This window comes from Styela clava, chromosome 5, assembly GCF_964204865.1.
Source record: "Styela clava chromosome 5, kaStyClav1.hap1.2, whole genome shotgun sequence".
Classification (NCBI taxonomy): domain Eukaryota; kingdom Metazoa; phylum Chordata; class Ascidiacea; order Stolidobranchia; family Styelidae; genus Styela; species Styela clava.
Genome location: NC_135254.1, coordinates 12576984 through 12594041, shown reverse-complemented (window position 1 = coordinate 12594041; position 17058 = coordinate 12576984). Strand labels below are relative to the sequence as shown.

Here is a 17058-nt window from a genome sequence, read left to right as displayed (position 1 = left end):
AAGTCACCAAAAGTCAAAACTATTAATTTATGATAATCAACGTGCTGCAATATGATATATAGAAAAAACATTTCTATTTACTTGTTCAACAATTGAAAATCTGCTTTAGATAGCGGTAATAGCATATTTAATCTATTTTTGCGACGGTATATATAGATTACAAATTATCAGAATTTTCAAGCATACAAGCATTTTTCTATAAATTGACATTGCTATTCGCTGCACCAATTTACCTAACGTGATGTAAATAAATAACCAGTACACTTAATAGATTTTAAAGGTGCAAAATAAATTTTATTCAACGATGAAGACAAATGCGTGAAACTTAATCTTTCAACTCAGGTATAGTATAGACTTTAAGCATTGAAGTATGAAGATTATTATGTCATTACTCATTAATAATAATAGTACAGTAAAAAATGAAAATTTCGTGATTCAAAAGCAAAATTTTGCACGGGTGAAAGTAACGCGGAACAATATTAAAATAAACTTTTAATGGGTAAATATATTATCATAAATTCAAAAAGAAACATAGAATTCAACTAAAATATCTTGTGATTCAAATCGCATATTGAATGACTTCTATCTACTTTGAAGTCAGAACGATTGATTGTCTCAACCGATTATGAGTCGAAAATATATCCTGCCTAATCAATGGCGTTTACATATGGATTAAGGAAGATTCTTTGCATATTTTTAAACATAAACAACATACAGCGCAACATTACGCTATGCAACGGATTAAAAATAACGTTGCTGAAGTAACAAAAATTTATAGGACAACTACTCGAAGTGAGTAAATATTTCAGCTCTAAAATGTTATAAAATGGTATAGCAAAATTCTGTGCAGAATGCAGTCGTGAGAAAAATGGCCTAACTCTAAATAAAACAGTTATATAATAGATTTAATTAGGCCGTTTTTGACAGCTTTGCTTTGGATCAACAGCTGAAAACTTGATTAGCTTGTTAAAATATTTCCCACGAGAAAATTTCGAGTTTCGTTTTGTCTAATGAATTTATTTATACATTTTAAATATTATTGCTACTTTTATTGCCCTCTTTCATAATATTATATTTGTTTTTGAAATTATGAGAAACCTATGATAATTGAATATAGTAAAATGACAGGGAGCTATTTCCACATAAAGTTTAGATTGTACAATGGTCAAAGTCATAGTTTTACCCCAGTAATTTAGACTCCATAAAACGCGGAAAAATATAAAGTGACATAGCCAAACAATTTTGAACATTATGTCAGGGGAAATTCTGTCACTAGAGATTTAAATAACGTAATACAAGAGTTCGGGGTATTTACTTCGGATATTAGTAATGGTATTTTCCAAGTTTCCAGTGGACAAAACATTATCTTATACCAACAAACAAATCAATTTATGCTGTGGTGCCCACATTTTTTAGGATCCTAACGTTGAAACATTTTCTGCTTTATATTCCATTTTCTGTAATTCCGTGTGGGATGTGTTTCAAATTACTAAGGGCGGCTTGACGTTTGCCTACTGATCTCTTGACGCATTTTTCATGTCGCTGTCACGTTAGATGCGCTGCCTTCAAGGAAATTGCTTGTCGTAGGCTCCAAGAGTAATGGTCTGAAAAAATGGTTATCACGGATGTATAGCATGACTATGGAAGATTCTCTATGTTTAAACCAACACAGAGCAAGTAAGAAGTGGGGAGCAAGCTAAATCATCACAGCCACGGGTAATAAAGTAGCTATTATTAGTTGTGCATACTATAATATAGATATGTAATGACAACCTCTCCTTTGGTTAATCTGCTGGTAAAGAGTGTTAAAAAGGTCTGTGATATGGAATGGATGAATCGTGATTTGGTTCGCACCTCGATGGATAAAAACGCAGTTAAGGTAATCAATCTATTACATTACTTACATCAATGTTGTCGATGAATTTAGTTTTGGCATGCTGATCGACGTTCTTGTAGTGGACTGGAGCATTGTCTCGGTTTGTTGTCTGCCGGCACTCACTGATGTGTTATGATTGAAAGTCATTGAAAGTTCTGTATCGCTAAAATACGATGTATCATAAAACACTAACGTGTATGTGTAGCGTCCATGGGAAAAGCCCAGCTACAATGTACAGCATTCAGCATAATGGCAACTCACTTTTCAGCGCAATAATGGTTCGTATAATAAAAGGGATACTGGCTCATTAAGGAAATAAACAAAATGCTGAGTAAATAGCTGGCATACTGAAGTCATGACGTAATTGTAGCTATATCGCATTTTCTATCTGTATTAAAGTCGCAAGTTTGAGATCTCGGGGCTAAGAAGTACTCTTCTAAAATGAATTTCTGAATAACCTAAGTTATTCTTTTAATACTAAAATTAGGTTTTGACACTTCACCCTGTTTAAACTACACGCATTATTTATGAAGTCAAATATTTTAGTTTTTTTTTTAAATGGTCATTCCAAACTATTGTTGTTGGAGTAAAAACAGGCTACACTCGTTATTAACTACAAGACCAACAGCGTTCAAATTTTCGATAGTTACACATTTTGACTTTTGCCTCGACTAGTACCCAAGAAGTTACACGGCGTATCGTCACGGGGATGACACCAATTATATTCGATTATTTTTTCCTCGTATTTCCTTATATTGGTTGCATATACAAGGGGCTGGGGCAGTTTTTTATTCTATGCTCTAATTTTTTTACTCGAAAAATTGATTACTGGCGTAAAAATAACTAGAACAAATATGCTGAGAATATAAATTCATATACACACTCACAATGTGCTTGCAACATTCGTTGTCCTTTCCTGCTTATTTTGAAGTGCGAATATTTCTTTTTTAAGTCTTTCTACCTCGTCATTTTGACTTGAAATTATAGATGCTGTAAAGTGAGAGTAATAGACACGATGAAATACATTTAACGTTTTGTACATAATCTGAAGAGGTTTTGACAAATTTTAAAACTCAGACCAGTTTGGATATTTGGCGACGGTTAAAATATTGACCGTTGTAATATAACATTCAACAATGCCTAATTTTTAATTGTTATGCAATTTAAAAATGTTTGAAATTAGGCGTCCGTGGAGAGATGAATAAAATATGGTATTCGTACATAATTTGTCTTAAATCGATTCTTAAAATATGAGTTTAGTTGACCAAGTTACATTGCAATTATTATTTAAAAAAAGGGACCCGATGGTTGAATTATTACTGAAATTTATGGCACAGTATAGCTAAAATAATGAAATCCTAATATACTTCATTAAATGCGCTTCAATTTATTTCAACATAATCAAAACGTCGTAACATAGCTATGAAACAGTCTTATATAGCTCCGGGTTGCGGGGTTGATCTTTGAGTCGCCCGTTCACTTGAATGCCCGAATGACCTAATATCTATCTAGGTAATATTACTTATTCATATTAACAGAACAAATTAAGTTGCAAGTGAAGTCATACTTAAAAGAGCGACTGCAACTGCGAGTCCAATGATCAGCAAGACCACTAGTACAATAGGGACTATTATTCTCCATTTTGACTTAGATTTTGCTGGTTCAAATTTTAGTTCTCTCGAATCGTGTAGCGTGGCTCCATTTTGTGTTTTATCATTCAGATTCTTTGCAAACGTTGCATACATAGGCGATGTAGGTACAGTTTCTTCAACCACGATAGCTACTTGTGCATCTGTGTGAAATGTATGAAATAATTCAATACTGATTTCAGTTTAGCTTATGGAACTTATTCAATACGTCATTTGAAAATTATGATTGGATTTTTGAACCAACAACGATGAAAAAATATCTCCAATGGTAAACCGGAATCCAAGAGTCACTAACTAATTTGACCTCGGTATTAACTGGTCGATAACTTATATCATATCCGTTTTTATTAAAGAGGTTGGGCACGTCATGACTATGTCTATAACAAACCTATTGTTATATAGCGAGAAACCGTATTTTTAGATTGATAACGATGTTATATAAATTAGCTTTTTAAATGTCGTCATAAACAGGGACGTGTGCATATTAGTTTGCATAATTTAGTTTTATAACGCAAAAGTGTGTTCATTATTATGATAAATTTAGCCTCAAGCAGGATATAGATAGTTTATAACCGATAGAAAATATATTAGGAGTGTGCTCCTGCTTTTTATACTAGCGGTAGTTTACTATAATTTATCTGCGTCAGAATGGCTGAACAATCAGCGATTTAAATCTCATTAGTCAAAATCAAATTACCCTGCGAATATGATACGGAAGGTACAACAATAAATAATCTTTTTTTTTAGACAATAACAACTATTAAAAAAAAACGATGTATACATTGGTGTCTCATCCTGGTACATTTGATTAAAGGAAGTCTATACATAGCACTTACTATATTTAAACAGCTACTGTCATCTGGATCGACTTGTGCCCAGGGACCGGATTGTTTACATAGGTTCACAATTGACTTTAAACATCAAACGTACCCGGTTCCACCGTAACTTAATCATTATGAAAAGTAGATGTGTTTTTAGAATAGCAGACTTTCGGTCAACTCTGATAATATCGAAAAACGCTGATTTTGAGTTATCAAAAATTTTTTTTTGAGTGACGATACAGCGTGCCAATATGTTCAAAACATATAAGTTTCATCTACTATTTCAGAACGAAGCAAAAAAGTTCAAAACGCGTAAATATCTAACAAGTCGGTTTCCTACTTTATACAAGTATGTTATTTTCAAATACGCAAAAACTCCCAAGTAGTGATGGGCTAATATCATATATATTGTTAAACTCGAATATGGACTATACCCAAAGTATCGTTATCCTTCTTCTTGTATACAACCGTCGGCGAATTTGGATTAGTGGAAGGAGGTATGTAACTGTTGGACGTTTCTGCCGACACAGATGAGTGTGCGGGACTTGGAACGGGTAGCTGAGATTTCCTGTAGGGAACAAAAAGAATCTTTAGATGGATAGAGATTTATGTATCTTTGACAAATTAGGAAATTGCATGATTATCTCATATAACAAAAATTACTATGACCGTTTTTATTTGATATTTTTTGAAAAAAATCACAATAATATCAACATGTAAAACGATATTTAGAGGAAGTCCGAAAATGGCAAGTATTACAAGGCGATTCGGTTGTCGGTTGATATCGACCATACAAGGAAAATAGCGAAAGTAAGAGGTAGCTTATCCAAAATAAGTTTCTCGATAGTGACATCGCCAGGTTGTCGGTGTGGCACTCGGTGCCAGGCGATCATGGACTAGTAAACGCCTCCATTAGCTATTCTCGAATTGGTACAAACAAGAGGCGTGGGTTCGCTGTATATATCGAAATCGCGTTACCGGCATCTCATTTGTTTTATTCAAATAAAAATCTTAACATAGAAACATCATATTGTTTATTCCGGGTTACAACTAGTCAAAATTTACGTTTGTAATTTGTTGTCTAGTCATCCATTCCTTTCTATATATAAATATAGCCCAGAGGAGAAATTTGCTTAACCACATTGGTTCATTAGAAATGAGTGTGAGATAATAAATTGTCTTCTTAGAGCGAAGAAACAAAAGTGTGCAAATTGAGGTTTTATTTCGATACTAATATCTATTTTTAACTTACATGGTGCTTGCTAATGAATTTCCAGATATGGATCTTGCTTCGGAATTTTGGCGTTCCATAAATGCAATAGACGAACTAAAACAGAGCAATTTATCGGTGTTATTACAGGCGGATCTGGAGTGTATTTTCGGAGTCGGTAGAAATAAAGAATGGTTTACAACACCAAAAATTTCACGAATAAAATTTTGTCAACTAGAGTGGTAAGATGGAGTTAGAGTTTATTTCTCAAACGCGAAGTCGAGTTAAAATTGTTTCTAACACGAAGTCCGAATAGTGTACAACCCCGGTCATGTGAGTCATCACATACCGTGTTTCACTGAAAATAAGACCTACCTTGAAAGTAAGACCTACCCTAAATTTTAAAAATTATTTCAATACAAGAACCTCCGCTTAGAATAAGACCTAGTCAATAAGGCGAAACGCGAACGCGGCTTATTTTCGGGGAAACACGGGTAGTCGTATATCTTGTACACCAATGCCACGACAAGAGTAAGGGTAGGCCATCACAACATACGGTAGTACGTTGTTCAGTTGTAGTCTCCGTTAAATATCTCCCAACCTTGCATATAGTTTACAGAACAAACCGTAAACTGGGGGTTGTTTTGCGAATTTACTTTCATTCCTTTTAGACTATTTTCCAAGTTTCAGACCCTGGGTTGTCAATTTATTTTTAACATTTTAAATGTGATTACTGACGGACTCACTTAGCTGTGCTGCTTTTTGGTGGTGACATCGAAGTAGAATGAACCTGTGAAGTACCGTCCACTGAAAAATTAAAATCGTCCTTAGTAGATAGATGTAAAGCAGAAAAAGTTATGGATCTTCCGTACAAAGCCCCCGCCACAAATGCAAAAATAGGAGATTTGAGAAAAACACCCTCGCCACGTTTCAAAATAACAAACTAGAATTCGGTTGGAAACCGAAGACTTATCGATCGAAGGTTAGGGGATCCCCCAAAACAGTGGTCTTAGTCCATAGTGACACCGTGTGTCCCATCACTAATTAATTAATAACTCGCTAATTATACGACATAATCCATCCAAAATCGAAAGGCGTCTGTTCCGAACTATGATGAATGGACATGCAAAATTTGGAACAGATTCAACCTCGCTTTCTTGAGATATTGCGTGTATCTAACAGACAAACAAACAAACAAACAGACAAATCAACCTATCAACATACTTACCGATCTTAAGATCGATAGGTAATTATTAAATATCGCGTTATGAATGATTTGAATTTCTAGCGCAATCTGCATTCCCAGCTCTCACCTTAACTGAATAAGTACTATTTTTATTTTGAGCGGTGGCGGGTGTGGTTTTTTGGCGGGGGGTTTGTAAAAGAATCCAAAGTTATCAGCATTGGACTTTTGGCAATTCTTGAAATGATTTCTTCATTTTTGTTGAGCGTTTTTAAGAAAAACTTACCAGTAATATGAGTTTTGGTACCTGAATATTTAATAACAAGAGAGGGATGCTCGAACATATCGACACGAAATCCAAAACTGTCATAGTAAAATACCGGTACCGCAATCGTCACGAATTTGCTTGCAACCGCCACAACATGCGCAATTTTGATGACAACATCGTACACAAAAAAACGAATCCCGTAGAGCCCACAGAAATTTTAAAAGTATTACCCTCCTAGCGAAAATACAATCTTTAACCACTGAAAATTTCCAAACAATTAATTGGTCAAGTATAACACCAACAACAAGAATTTCAACAACAGCATAACAACAAAACGATCTGTATGTCTATTTTGTGTCCAAAAATAAGTCAGCGTATAGGAACCACCAAATTACAGTGTAACCCTATAAAAGCGCGATCAAAGAATTATACCAAAATCATAAATTTCACATGGTGCGCTATTATCACATTTTTCGCTCCATTTGTGAATGTTTCGGCTGTTATGATTTTATACATTTGTAAATTTATTTTCATTATCTGTTAAGTATATATAAATTCCTTATTATCATAGCGGTGATTGACTCCAATTATGGTTTGTAAAATAATACCTGCAGTTGATACGTGATCTTTGAAGATGACATGCATGGTGAAACAAACAGCATGAATTATGTAAAATTGGATGAATTATGTAACATTGAATGAGATTGCTTGACGTTACTCACAATAATATACTATTGAATTTCAGACGGCAGGCGGATTATATAATGTTATATAATATAGTTATATAATGAGTATTGACACAGCAATGAAATTATTTTTGTGATTTTCGATTGTGCTTATTTTGAGTCTGGATTGTTCATTATTTTGGTGAACTAGAAATAGATTTTGTCTTAGATTCTGCTATTTCTTCGGTGCAAAATAATTATTCAAGTACCTTCTTCTATGGATGGATGCGTACTTTTCATCGAACCATTCCGTTGTACGTCGCTAAATTTCTCTTTGATAGATCCTTGAGTTTGAAATACTAAAATAATCAAAAAGGCCTAATATTTTATTAGATATTTTTGAAGCATGCGCCAAAAAATAGGCAGAAAAACATTTCCGAAAAAATGTTTACTTAGATCTCCGCCAAAGATACTAAATTGTGTTATAGTTTCATATCCAACTTTGTTCTCACCAAATCAACCTTTTCAGCCGCAGTAATTGAATTTACCGGGCTTCAAATATCTCTCGAATTCAATACGTCGATGGTAACCTTTCATTACACAATAAAAAATAAAAATAAAGCGCGGCGATAAAAGCGAGACTTAGTTATCCACTAACAGTTGACAATAGGCTAAAATTTCGACTCATTTATTCTGACATCGTGTCACATGACTAGAATTTTAAGAGTTGACTTGGCTCGACCACTGACGGACAAAACTAAGCGATTTTCACTTAACCTACAATAATCATAAGCTCAGTTATGCCAAGTTTACACGCAAACGATGAAAATAAGTTGCGCAACCTTTGTTATGACCCACGATATCGCTCGTGGGACAATCCTGCGATGAGATCGATTCTTTAGTCGTTTCTCACAAGTATGGAGGAAGTAATAGTTCTACTCAAGCCAGATTTGGTGTTCTAGGTACTGTATTATAAAATTTACAATTTTCCATTCCGATTCAAATGCTTCACACTAGGGACAAGATTCAACTCTGATGAGACAATCAAAACGCTGCTTGTTTGTACTTTTCAATCCATTTTCACCAAAACATTATGATGCCACGTTCTTGCGGAATTATATATCTCAGATTGTGGCCGTAATTTTGGGATTCAGAATAACAGTCGTTTTTTTTTAACAACCTCTAATATCAATAGATAACAGTATGTTGGCATTGGCCATAATATGTAGATTCCATGAATAGCGCGATTCACAAATTATCATTCACGGATCTCTAGAAAACAATGGGAGCAATTAACACAAAGTTATATTTTGGTATTTCCGGCTTACTAAACATACCCACGCATTTGCTTGACTGTTACTATTTATATATATGTAGCGATGCTTGATGATGATATTGCTAATGGGTAGACAATGGAAATTCAGTGACCTTGGCCTTAGTATCGGATATTTGTATGGCTGGAGAACTTTTCTCATGAGAGTATACTCACCACTGCGAATTTTAATCCTATTTTTATGAAGCTCTTATTATTAACGATATGTGACTGAATACCTCCGTCAATTAGCTTAACATAGCTTAATTGTAACACATTTACCACACATTGGGAAAATATTTATATTATTATTTGTGTTTCCCATATAAGTTCCTATTTTATTGTGTATACATTTTGTATAGCAACCATTGTAAATCGATATGTTTGGTATTTTCATATGCTATTTTCTATATTTTAAACAAACTATTAAGTCAAATATATACCAATCAGCTTATTTTGTTAGTTGACTAGAATAGATTGAGATATAACAACTATAAACACGTCTATTAAGAGATAACGTCTTGCGTTCATAATTAGAATAGGTACTTGCAATGTTGACGCTGAAAATAGACACGATGCCATATATGGAGTGTTTGGCGTTCCGGTTAACCAATTATGTAATCCAGAAAAATTCCATTCTTTCAGATATGTGGATTAGAATTTTCTTCGACATGATCGGAGACTATGTATGGATCTAAGATCAGCGTGTTATTGGTTTTGTTGTTTACTACAGTGCTAATATTATAAGTGATTGGGAAATCGTCTCCGATTGAAGATTCGGATCATATGTGATCGCGAATAGTAGCCCATCTCACAAATGGCCCACAGTCGACAACTGTGCACCATTGCAAAATGTTTGATGTCACATTTTACAGTAACTCTATGGATGGTCAAAAATTGGTAAAATGCATCGAATTAGATTGACAAAAGTCTACCATAAAGAAATTTGCAATAAATTCGCAGCGAATATTCAACATAGAAAATTTTCGTGAACCGAAATAAAATGCGCAAATTATATATACTGAAATAACTTTGACGTTATAGTTGTTTTAAATGTAGCAAAAGGCAAGAACTTCTCATTTAAATTCAGTTGTGAGATTCTCTTGAATAGTTTCGATGAGTTATCATCAAATTCGCACGAATATTCAACAGAAAAAATCGTTTAATGCATTTTCGTTAACCGAAATAAAATGCGCAAATTATATATACTGGAATAACTTTGTGACGTTATAGTTGTTTTAAATGTAGCAAAAGGCAAAAACTTCTCATTTAAATTCAGTTGTGAGATTCTCTTGAATAGTTTCAATTAGCCATCGTTATTATAACGAGCACAAAATTTAAATTATTTGCGTAATTTACGCATGCTAGTTTATACATTGATTTAGTCGAATACTAGTTTCGAAAAGGTCATTCAAGCCATTAGTCAAAATATCTTCAAAATAAAGGGCAAATCTGTATCGATATTTCATTTAATTGTTTACGCGTTCGATCCTAGTTGAGAGAAATTGTTTATACATATATAATGAAGCCAGATTTGCCGTGTTTAAAAAGCAGTCTTCTTCTATCTCACAACTGGCTGGCTATTAATTGACCAACCAATGTTGATTTGGAATCACAATTTATACTAACCATAATTGAAATTGGTATATGCTTCAATTATTTATGTACCGGACTCATTTTTATAGTTGAGTGAAAAGATTTGATAACTTACCGGGCGAGGTATCGCTCCTTTTAAATCGTGAACTTTGTGAACCGCTCCGTGAACTGCCCAGGGAATAATTTCGACTTCTTGACAAGTCTCCATCTATAAAAGGTACTGGTAAGTCATCCGAACCTGTTGATACATGAATGATTTTATAAATTTTGTTAATATGTTTAACCTGTACCTTATTATTTAATTATTTATCTACCAATTCTTCATTAAAAAATGTAACAATAAATCTAGTTGGAATAGTTTTGTGTTTGATTGTATGTCAGCGAACACGCTTCGGTTATTCTATACTCGACTAATCATCGCTGACGTCATCGCTAAATTATTGACTTAAAATAGCGATGATGCGACTGGACCCAGTGCGTTATTGCGAATACCAACCTGTATTAAAATCCAAGATGTGCTTTTAAATTCTGCTTTTATTCGCCTATATTCACTGCGAATATATTATTCTTATCTTATTGTAAGAAAATCGTTGTGTCAAGAACATGCTCACAGACGATAGATTTGTAAACCTGTCTTATTAAGAGTTCTCCGCAAGGATGGGGTGGATTTACATATTTATCCCGGGGGAGAGGAATTCCGCTAAGACGGCTTAATCATACAGCAAACCACGGCCTCTCGTCCGGTTACCAGTCTATGTCGGACATGAGATTAGTTAGCTAGTAATTGGTTTTGAATGTATAGACTTGATGGCGGAGGAAGACGTAACCAACCAGCGGTTACGTGGACCACCCTACGGCGGCGAGGAGTCCAGCAAATCTCTTGCACCTAATTATCCGGGGGTCGAACCTTGCAGGATCCACGTAGGGTAATCAGAGGTGCGGAGGCAGGCGTATTTATAACGCTTAGCATGATGGGCCACACCGCCGAGCAAAGCAGGAGAAATGTATGTTAACAGACGATAGTATTAACATATATATTTTAAACACCAAAAACTCTATTGGAAGTGGTGTACGCACTTGTTACTGTATTTGATCTGATTTTCACCGATTTGCTATGAGCTGTACGAAGCTCGTTCATTCCAGTTCTGTCGTTCATGTGTCCAGTCATATCAGCGTAGTCGTCAGTCGTTTCCTCATCAACTGAAAAAAATTAACAAAATTTATCATTGAGCGTAGATGGATCTGAATTCAATAAGGAATAAAAAGTAGCCTAACTGAATTCGTATCGTTCGAATCCCATCCATTACAGGAGACTTTTGTCTTAATGGATGGCAGATATTCAGGGAATGTGGTAAACGGAATGGTATTGTGGCGCAGAATGGGTAAATTACATCAGTTTTAGCTTCAACCAAGATTCCACTACCTTTCCAAACCTGGAGATGTGAAATTTTGCAATATGAAATGAAGTAGTAGATAAGCTAGAACTAGAAGTCCGTGCACGAGCTATAACGTAAATGACCACACATTCCGGATCTGTAGTTCCTACTAGCGGATTAGAATCATGATTCCCAATTGCCTTTAGAAGGCGCTATAGCATATACAAGTGTAGGAAACGAAAATTTCAATTTGCAAATTGCTGTTTCTAATTTATAGACTTAAAAGATTTATAAACGTAATAGATTTTGAAAGACACTTTCATTTATAACAGGGGCGGCAAGATTTTTGGACCAGGGGCCAAGTGCGACGTAAAAAGTTACATTCATGAACGATAATTACAGTGTTACAAAAGCTAAAGGAGGAAACAACGTGCAAAAACTAAATTTATTTGCAATCTCAACAATCCCCTTGAGATTATTTTTAGCTAAAACATTAAATTTGCGACAGCATCGGGCGGGCCAGAATGAATTACCCAACGGGCCGTAGTTTGCCCATATTATATCTCTAACCATCTAAAAGCACTGAAAATTTGACAGCCATTGTTTTAGTGTTTGACAAATGGGAAATTGGTAACATTAACAACAACAACATGAATACCCAAATCAATTACAAAAATTTATAATCACAGATAACAATTTATAATCACAGATTCTGTTAACAATCCGCACGACCATGTAAACAATTCAAATTCAATATGAAAAAAATATGAGTGCTATACTCACTGAAAGGATTCTTTGGTAATTTCACAGTCTGCATTTTCTTTTGTTGATTTATTCTTCTAGCTGCTGCTCCACCAGTAGGTGTGCGGGGTGTTGTTGATTGACCCCCTGTGTCGACATATTCGTCTTCATCCCACATGTTCTTGCCGTACAACCCAGGTCCTGGCCCGAGTCTTGTAGTTTGTGATCGTTGCAAATTTGACAATGTGCGACTTGTCGGTGTGCTTGGAATTGAGCAATCTAAATTCAAACAATGAGATGTCGAAAGCTGAGCAGAAACATCCATATATATCTATCAACCATCACTAATATTGATCTCTCAAACTTATACCTTGGAAAATTGCAAACATCCACGTACGAGCGCCTGAAACACAAAACCCATTTTGTATCACATCATACTCGCCGCTCTGTACAAAGCTACAAGATTTCATAGCGAACCTATCTGATAGGCAGTTTTCTTTCTGCATATAAGCTGCTGTTGTTTATCACTTTTAACATAAATAATATTTTTCGGCTGAACTTTCACTAAAGTAGTTGCGGTTACAATATACCGAGAACCATATTAATTTCAAGCGCAAATTGTAGAGGGATTTTTAGTTCTATGCAATTCTTTCAGGCGTATCATAGACTTAATATGAAATAGGGAGACATGTTTACATGAATTTTGCACTGGTAAATGAATGGCTAATGAAATGTTATTTCATTAAAACGGGAGTAGTACCAATGCAAATTTTATTAAATCCGTCCATTCGATATTTCAAGATCTAAAAACATGTGTTGAATTGAGAAATATAATTCGGAATTCACATAAATTTGAGTTTGTTTATTACATTGTAATAATAAGACATAACCTCCACGATGTGTTTATTCGTTTTGAACATAAATGGCTCAAATTAGACGCTAGAGTAAGTAAGTAATATACGCATTGAGTGCAGCAGTCGGCATGAATCCGAGATCGGATAGCTGTTCCTTTTATCTTTTCTCATGTATTTTCATGTTATAACTCAATTTTTTTGATTTTTTGATAGGATTACCCATATAAGTGAACATTTTAACAATGCTCGAAACGTATGAAAACGTTCTATTCCCAATGGATTTTTCGACATACCTTTAATGTTTAAGAAGATATGTAAAATTTTTGGTAATGCTCCCCTTGTATATATATATATGTAATTTTAGTATGAAATACTGTACGAACAAATTATGCATGTGTGTCACCTAAAATACGTAGGAAACATTTCGTATTCAATCCAAGGCGTAATCGAGTATAAAATGTTCGCAATACTTATGACGTTATTTACGTAAATATGAGTCACATATTCATCTAACCTTTTACAATCACAGGGAAGTCACATCTCACACGGAAGCGATGCAACTTTTCTACGTATTAAAATTGTTTGGTGATTTTAATAGATAAAACAAACGTTTGAATTGGTAAATGCATTACAGTGTTATGAGAACAGCATGAATCGAGCGATTTCGTTTCTTATATAAATAACGATTAAATAAGCTTGAAGCGTACATATTACCATATATCGTATAACATTTAGACCTCTTTCGCATTGGGAGCCCACTCGCATGCTATAATTTGAAAATCAGGATTAACTTTCTACATTTCCACCCAACTGCGATTCAAGCACATCGGCTGATTACGTTAATAAGAAAGAAAAACACGATGGAAACAATGATTATAAATATCATTATACATGTTATGCTCTTATCAGTGGAATATCTTTTGAAAATGTCCGCAAATAATCAAATGAAAACCAACGACACAAAAGAGTAGACCCCATATTATTCACAATTGTATATACTAGTCATTGCATCAGAGATAAAATGAACTGTCATTCACTATCAAGCATGATCATATATAATGATATAGAGCAACTGGCAAATATTAAATAAAAAATCTCAATATCCAACATTATAAGTAGCCTAATAGTTGAATTACTTAAGTTTTAGCTATGTATAAGATGGCATTGTTATAGCCTCACAATCCCTCAGCCTTGCATCGAACATTAAATTGACGTTTGAATTCAAGTTTACTTTAATGCCTTCATAATTTATGTAAAATCTATTTCAAATGTATATGGCTTGGTCATTGTTAACCACATATACACAATGGGTGAAATTATTCCATTCCATGTCACTAAATAAACGTAGAAATGAAGTCAAAAAATTTACCACTGTTGTCTATGCTTCCGTGGCTACGTCCAGATGGATGATATTTTGTCGGAGAAATATTATGTCCAATAAAACTGGGTGATTTTGATTGTTGGTGATATGGAGAGGTGGGAGTCACTGGTCGAATCGGACCGGATCCCAGCTGATAATTCATTGTTTTCGATCTCGACAATCGAGTTAATTCCGGGCTGCTCGAAGAAGATAGTATTCGGGATTGTGGACTTGGTGGGTTGGAATAACTAGGCTCTCGCCCACCACCTATGTGCTCCATTGTTTTACTATTCATGTCAGCGTCAGCATTAAATGACAAAGCTACAGAATTTAAAAAATATCCAATATTTATTGTAGATGTTTAAACGAAGATCTCAACGCTGTCCGACAGCAAATTCGTCTTGTGGTGTACATATGGATTTATAACATATTTGGTGATGAAAAAATAATAGTTTACTACACCTCACTAATCCATACCTTATAATAAATAAAAGACTATCAAATAATTAGACAAAAGATGGCTTAATTATTATCATAATTTCGATAAATCATTCCTTAGGTTTGTCAAATTTCAGGTAAAAGACTATTGTACTATATTTTCATTATATACTGTATTAATTTTTTGTAAGTGGTTAATCTACTGACTGACCTTTTTGACTATTTATCAATATACAATTTATTAATATAGATTTGATTTTTGCAAAATTCCAACGTCAAGTTTTAATGGAACTCAGTTACAATTGCGTGTTTGTGTGGCTTATATTATTCTGAATAATAAAAACAGTAGAAATATGCAAAATATCTAAAATCTGCCTATCAAGAGCAAATTACTAAATAAGTTTGATTTGAATATTTCTTCAAATTTGCTAATGTTCATTTCGTTTATGGGATTATTCATTACTTATCCTCACTCTGACTCTGAATACATATGGTGCTAGAAGCTAGATGAGTACTCCAGTCACGCGCGTTTAGCGATCAATTGGCCAAAATAGAGGCAGAAATTTACAAACAATTTTTGATTCCAGCTGTACGTATTAGTTTGTCTGTAATGCATAAATATTCTGCTTGTTATTATAACTGCTGCTCTCTCACTAAAATAACACCAAATTATGTTTTCAATATTCAAATGGATAGTGATTTAACATCACAGCGCATAGGTGAACGCAAGGCCTCGTAGAAAATATGTCACTTCCGGCAGTGATTGCCTGATAGTTGAAGCTACCAGCAGGTTGAATGCGTTCAGCAGTAAATACTGAAACAATGATGAAGATGACTAGTACGTGGGATTTAAATGCGAATAAACAGGCAAATATTGTTAAGAAAAACTGAAAAATACACATACAATTGTTAACATTTAGTTGATGAATACCAGTTCAAAGATCGGTGTAAAACCCACCACGTTTCCATTGAAATGACGTGTCGTACACAGAATATAATATTCCGAAACTGCCTTGGCCGCTATTTTCACAGATAATGGTGAATAACAACCACAATCTAGAGACAGAATCTGAATATCTACCCCTAAGCTCGCCCTTCAAATCTGAAAATATATTCATTTTAAATCTCCAAGGTATAGCTTTGAAATGGATAGATTTTATCAGTCATTGAAGAGCATGTTCCGTTTTACAAATTTAGCGACTTGTTAGTGGAGGTGTTTTATTCAATGTTTCCAAACTCAAGTCTGAAACGGGTCTAGAAAGAATGACTTGCATCTATTTCTCATGTTGTTCATGACACGATCCAATGCCTATCGGCGTAAACTATCAACCCAAATTTACTGAATTTTAAAATGCATTTTCAGTAAATATTTTCTGGATAAATCAATGAATACATGGCTTAGTGCTTATATAATGGCCAAAACACTGACGTGATCTGAGTGTCTCATCCTGTGGGTTTTGGACATAATATACTGTATATATATCGTCGTTTAGAAAATGATTCCTGTATGGTTTTGCTTTGTTCTAACCGTCTGGATGAGAAGCCATAGAAATAAAGTGTTAAGCAATATCTTTCAGGCTGATTGTCTTTATCATTGTAAAACGTGCAATAAAAAAAAACCTAAAAATACATATGAAATTGTAGTAATTTACGAATTACGTGAATAGTATCTTATTTCGATTTACAATAATTCAGATTGTACCAACATA

General features: G+C 34.3%; 1 protein-coding gene across 3 annotated transcripts in view; it reads right to left on the bottom strand.

The window, feature by feature from the left end:
* Positions 1 to 268: 268 nt before the first annotated feature.
* LOC120344190 (uncharacterized) overlaps positions 269 to 17058 on the bottom strand; it is a 17337-nt gene continuing 547 nt past the window's right edge. Inside the window, exons 1-12 of one of the 3 annotated variants that reach the window (XM_039413300.2) lie at positions 14921 to 15409; positions 12740 to 12976; positions 11658 to 11780; positions 10696 to 10818; positions 7942 to 8031; positions 6303 to 6363; positions 5599 to 5673; positions 4781 to 4914; positions 3444 to 3668; positions 2764 to 2866; positions 1905 to 2039; positions 269 to 1604 (exon numbers count right to left, since the gene is read on the bottom strand). In XM_039413300.2, the coding sequence (XP_039269234.2) occupies positions 1535 to 1604; positions 1905 to 2039; positions 2764 to 2866; positions 3444 to 3668; positions 4781 to 4914; positions 5599 to 5673; positions 6303 to 6363; positions 7942 to 8031; positions 10696 to 10818; positions 11658 to 11780; positions 12740 to 12976; positions 14921 to 15206 (1662 nt within the window). In that variant the 5' untranslated portion in view covers positions 15207 to 15409 and the 3' untranslated portion in view covers positions 269 to 1534. Of the gene's footprint in view, positions 1605 to 1904; positions 2040 to 2763; positions 2867 to 3443; positions 3669 to 4780; positions 4915 to 5598; positions 5674 to 6302; positions 6364 to 7941; positions 8032 to 10695; positions 10819 to 11657; positions 11781 to 12739; positions 12977 to 14920; positions 15412 to 17058 lie in introns of those variants that run through there. The other 2 variants (XM_039413304.2, XM_039413301.2) reach the window with 2 other exon arrangements.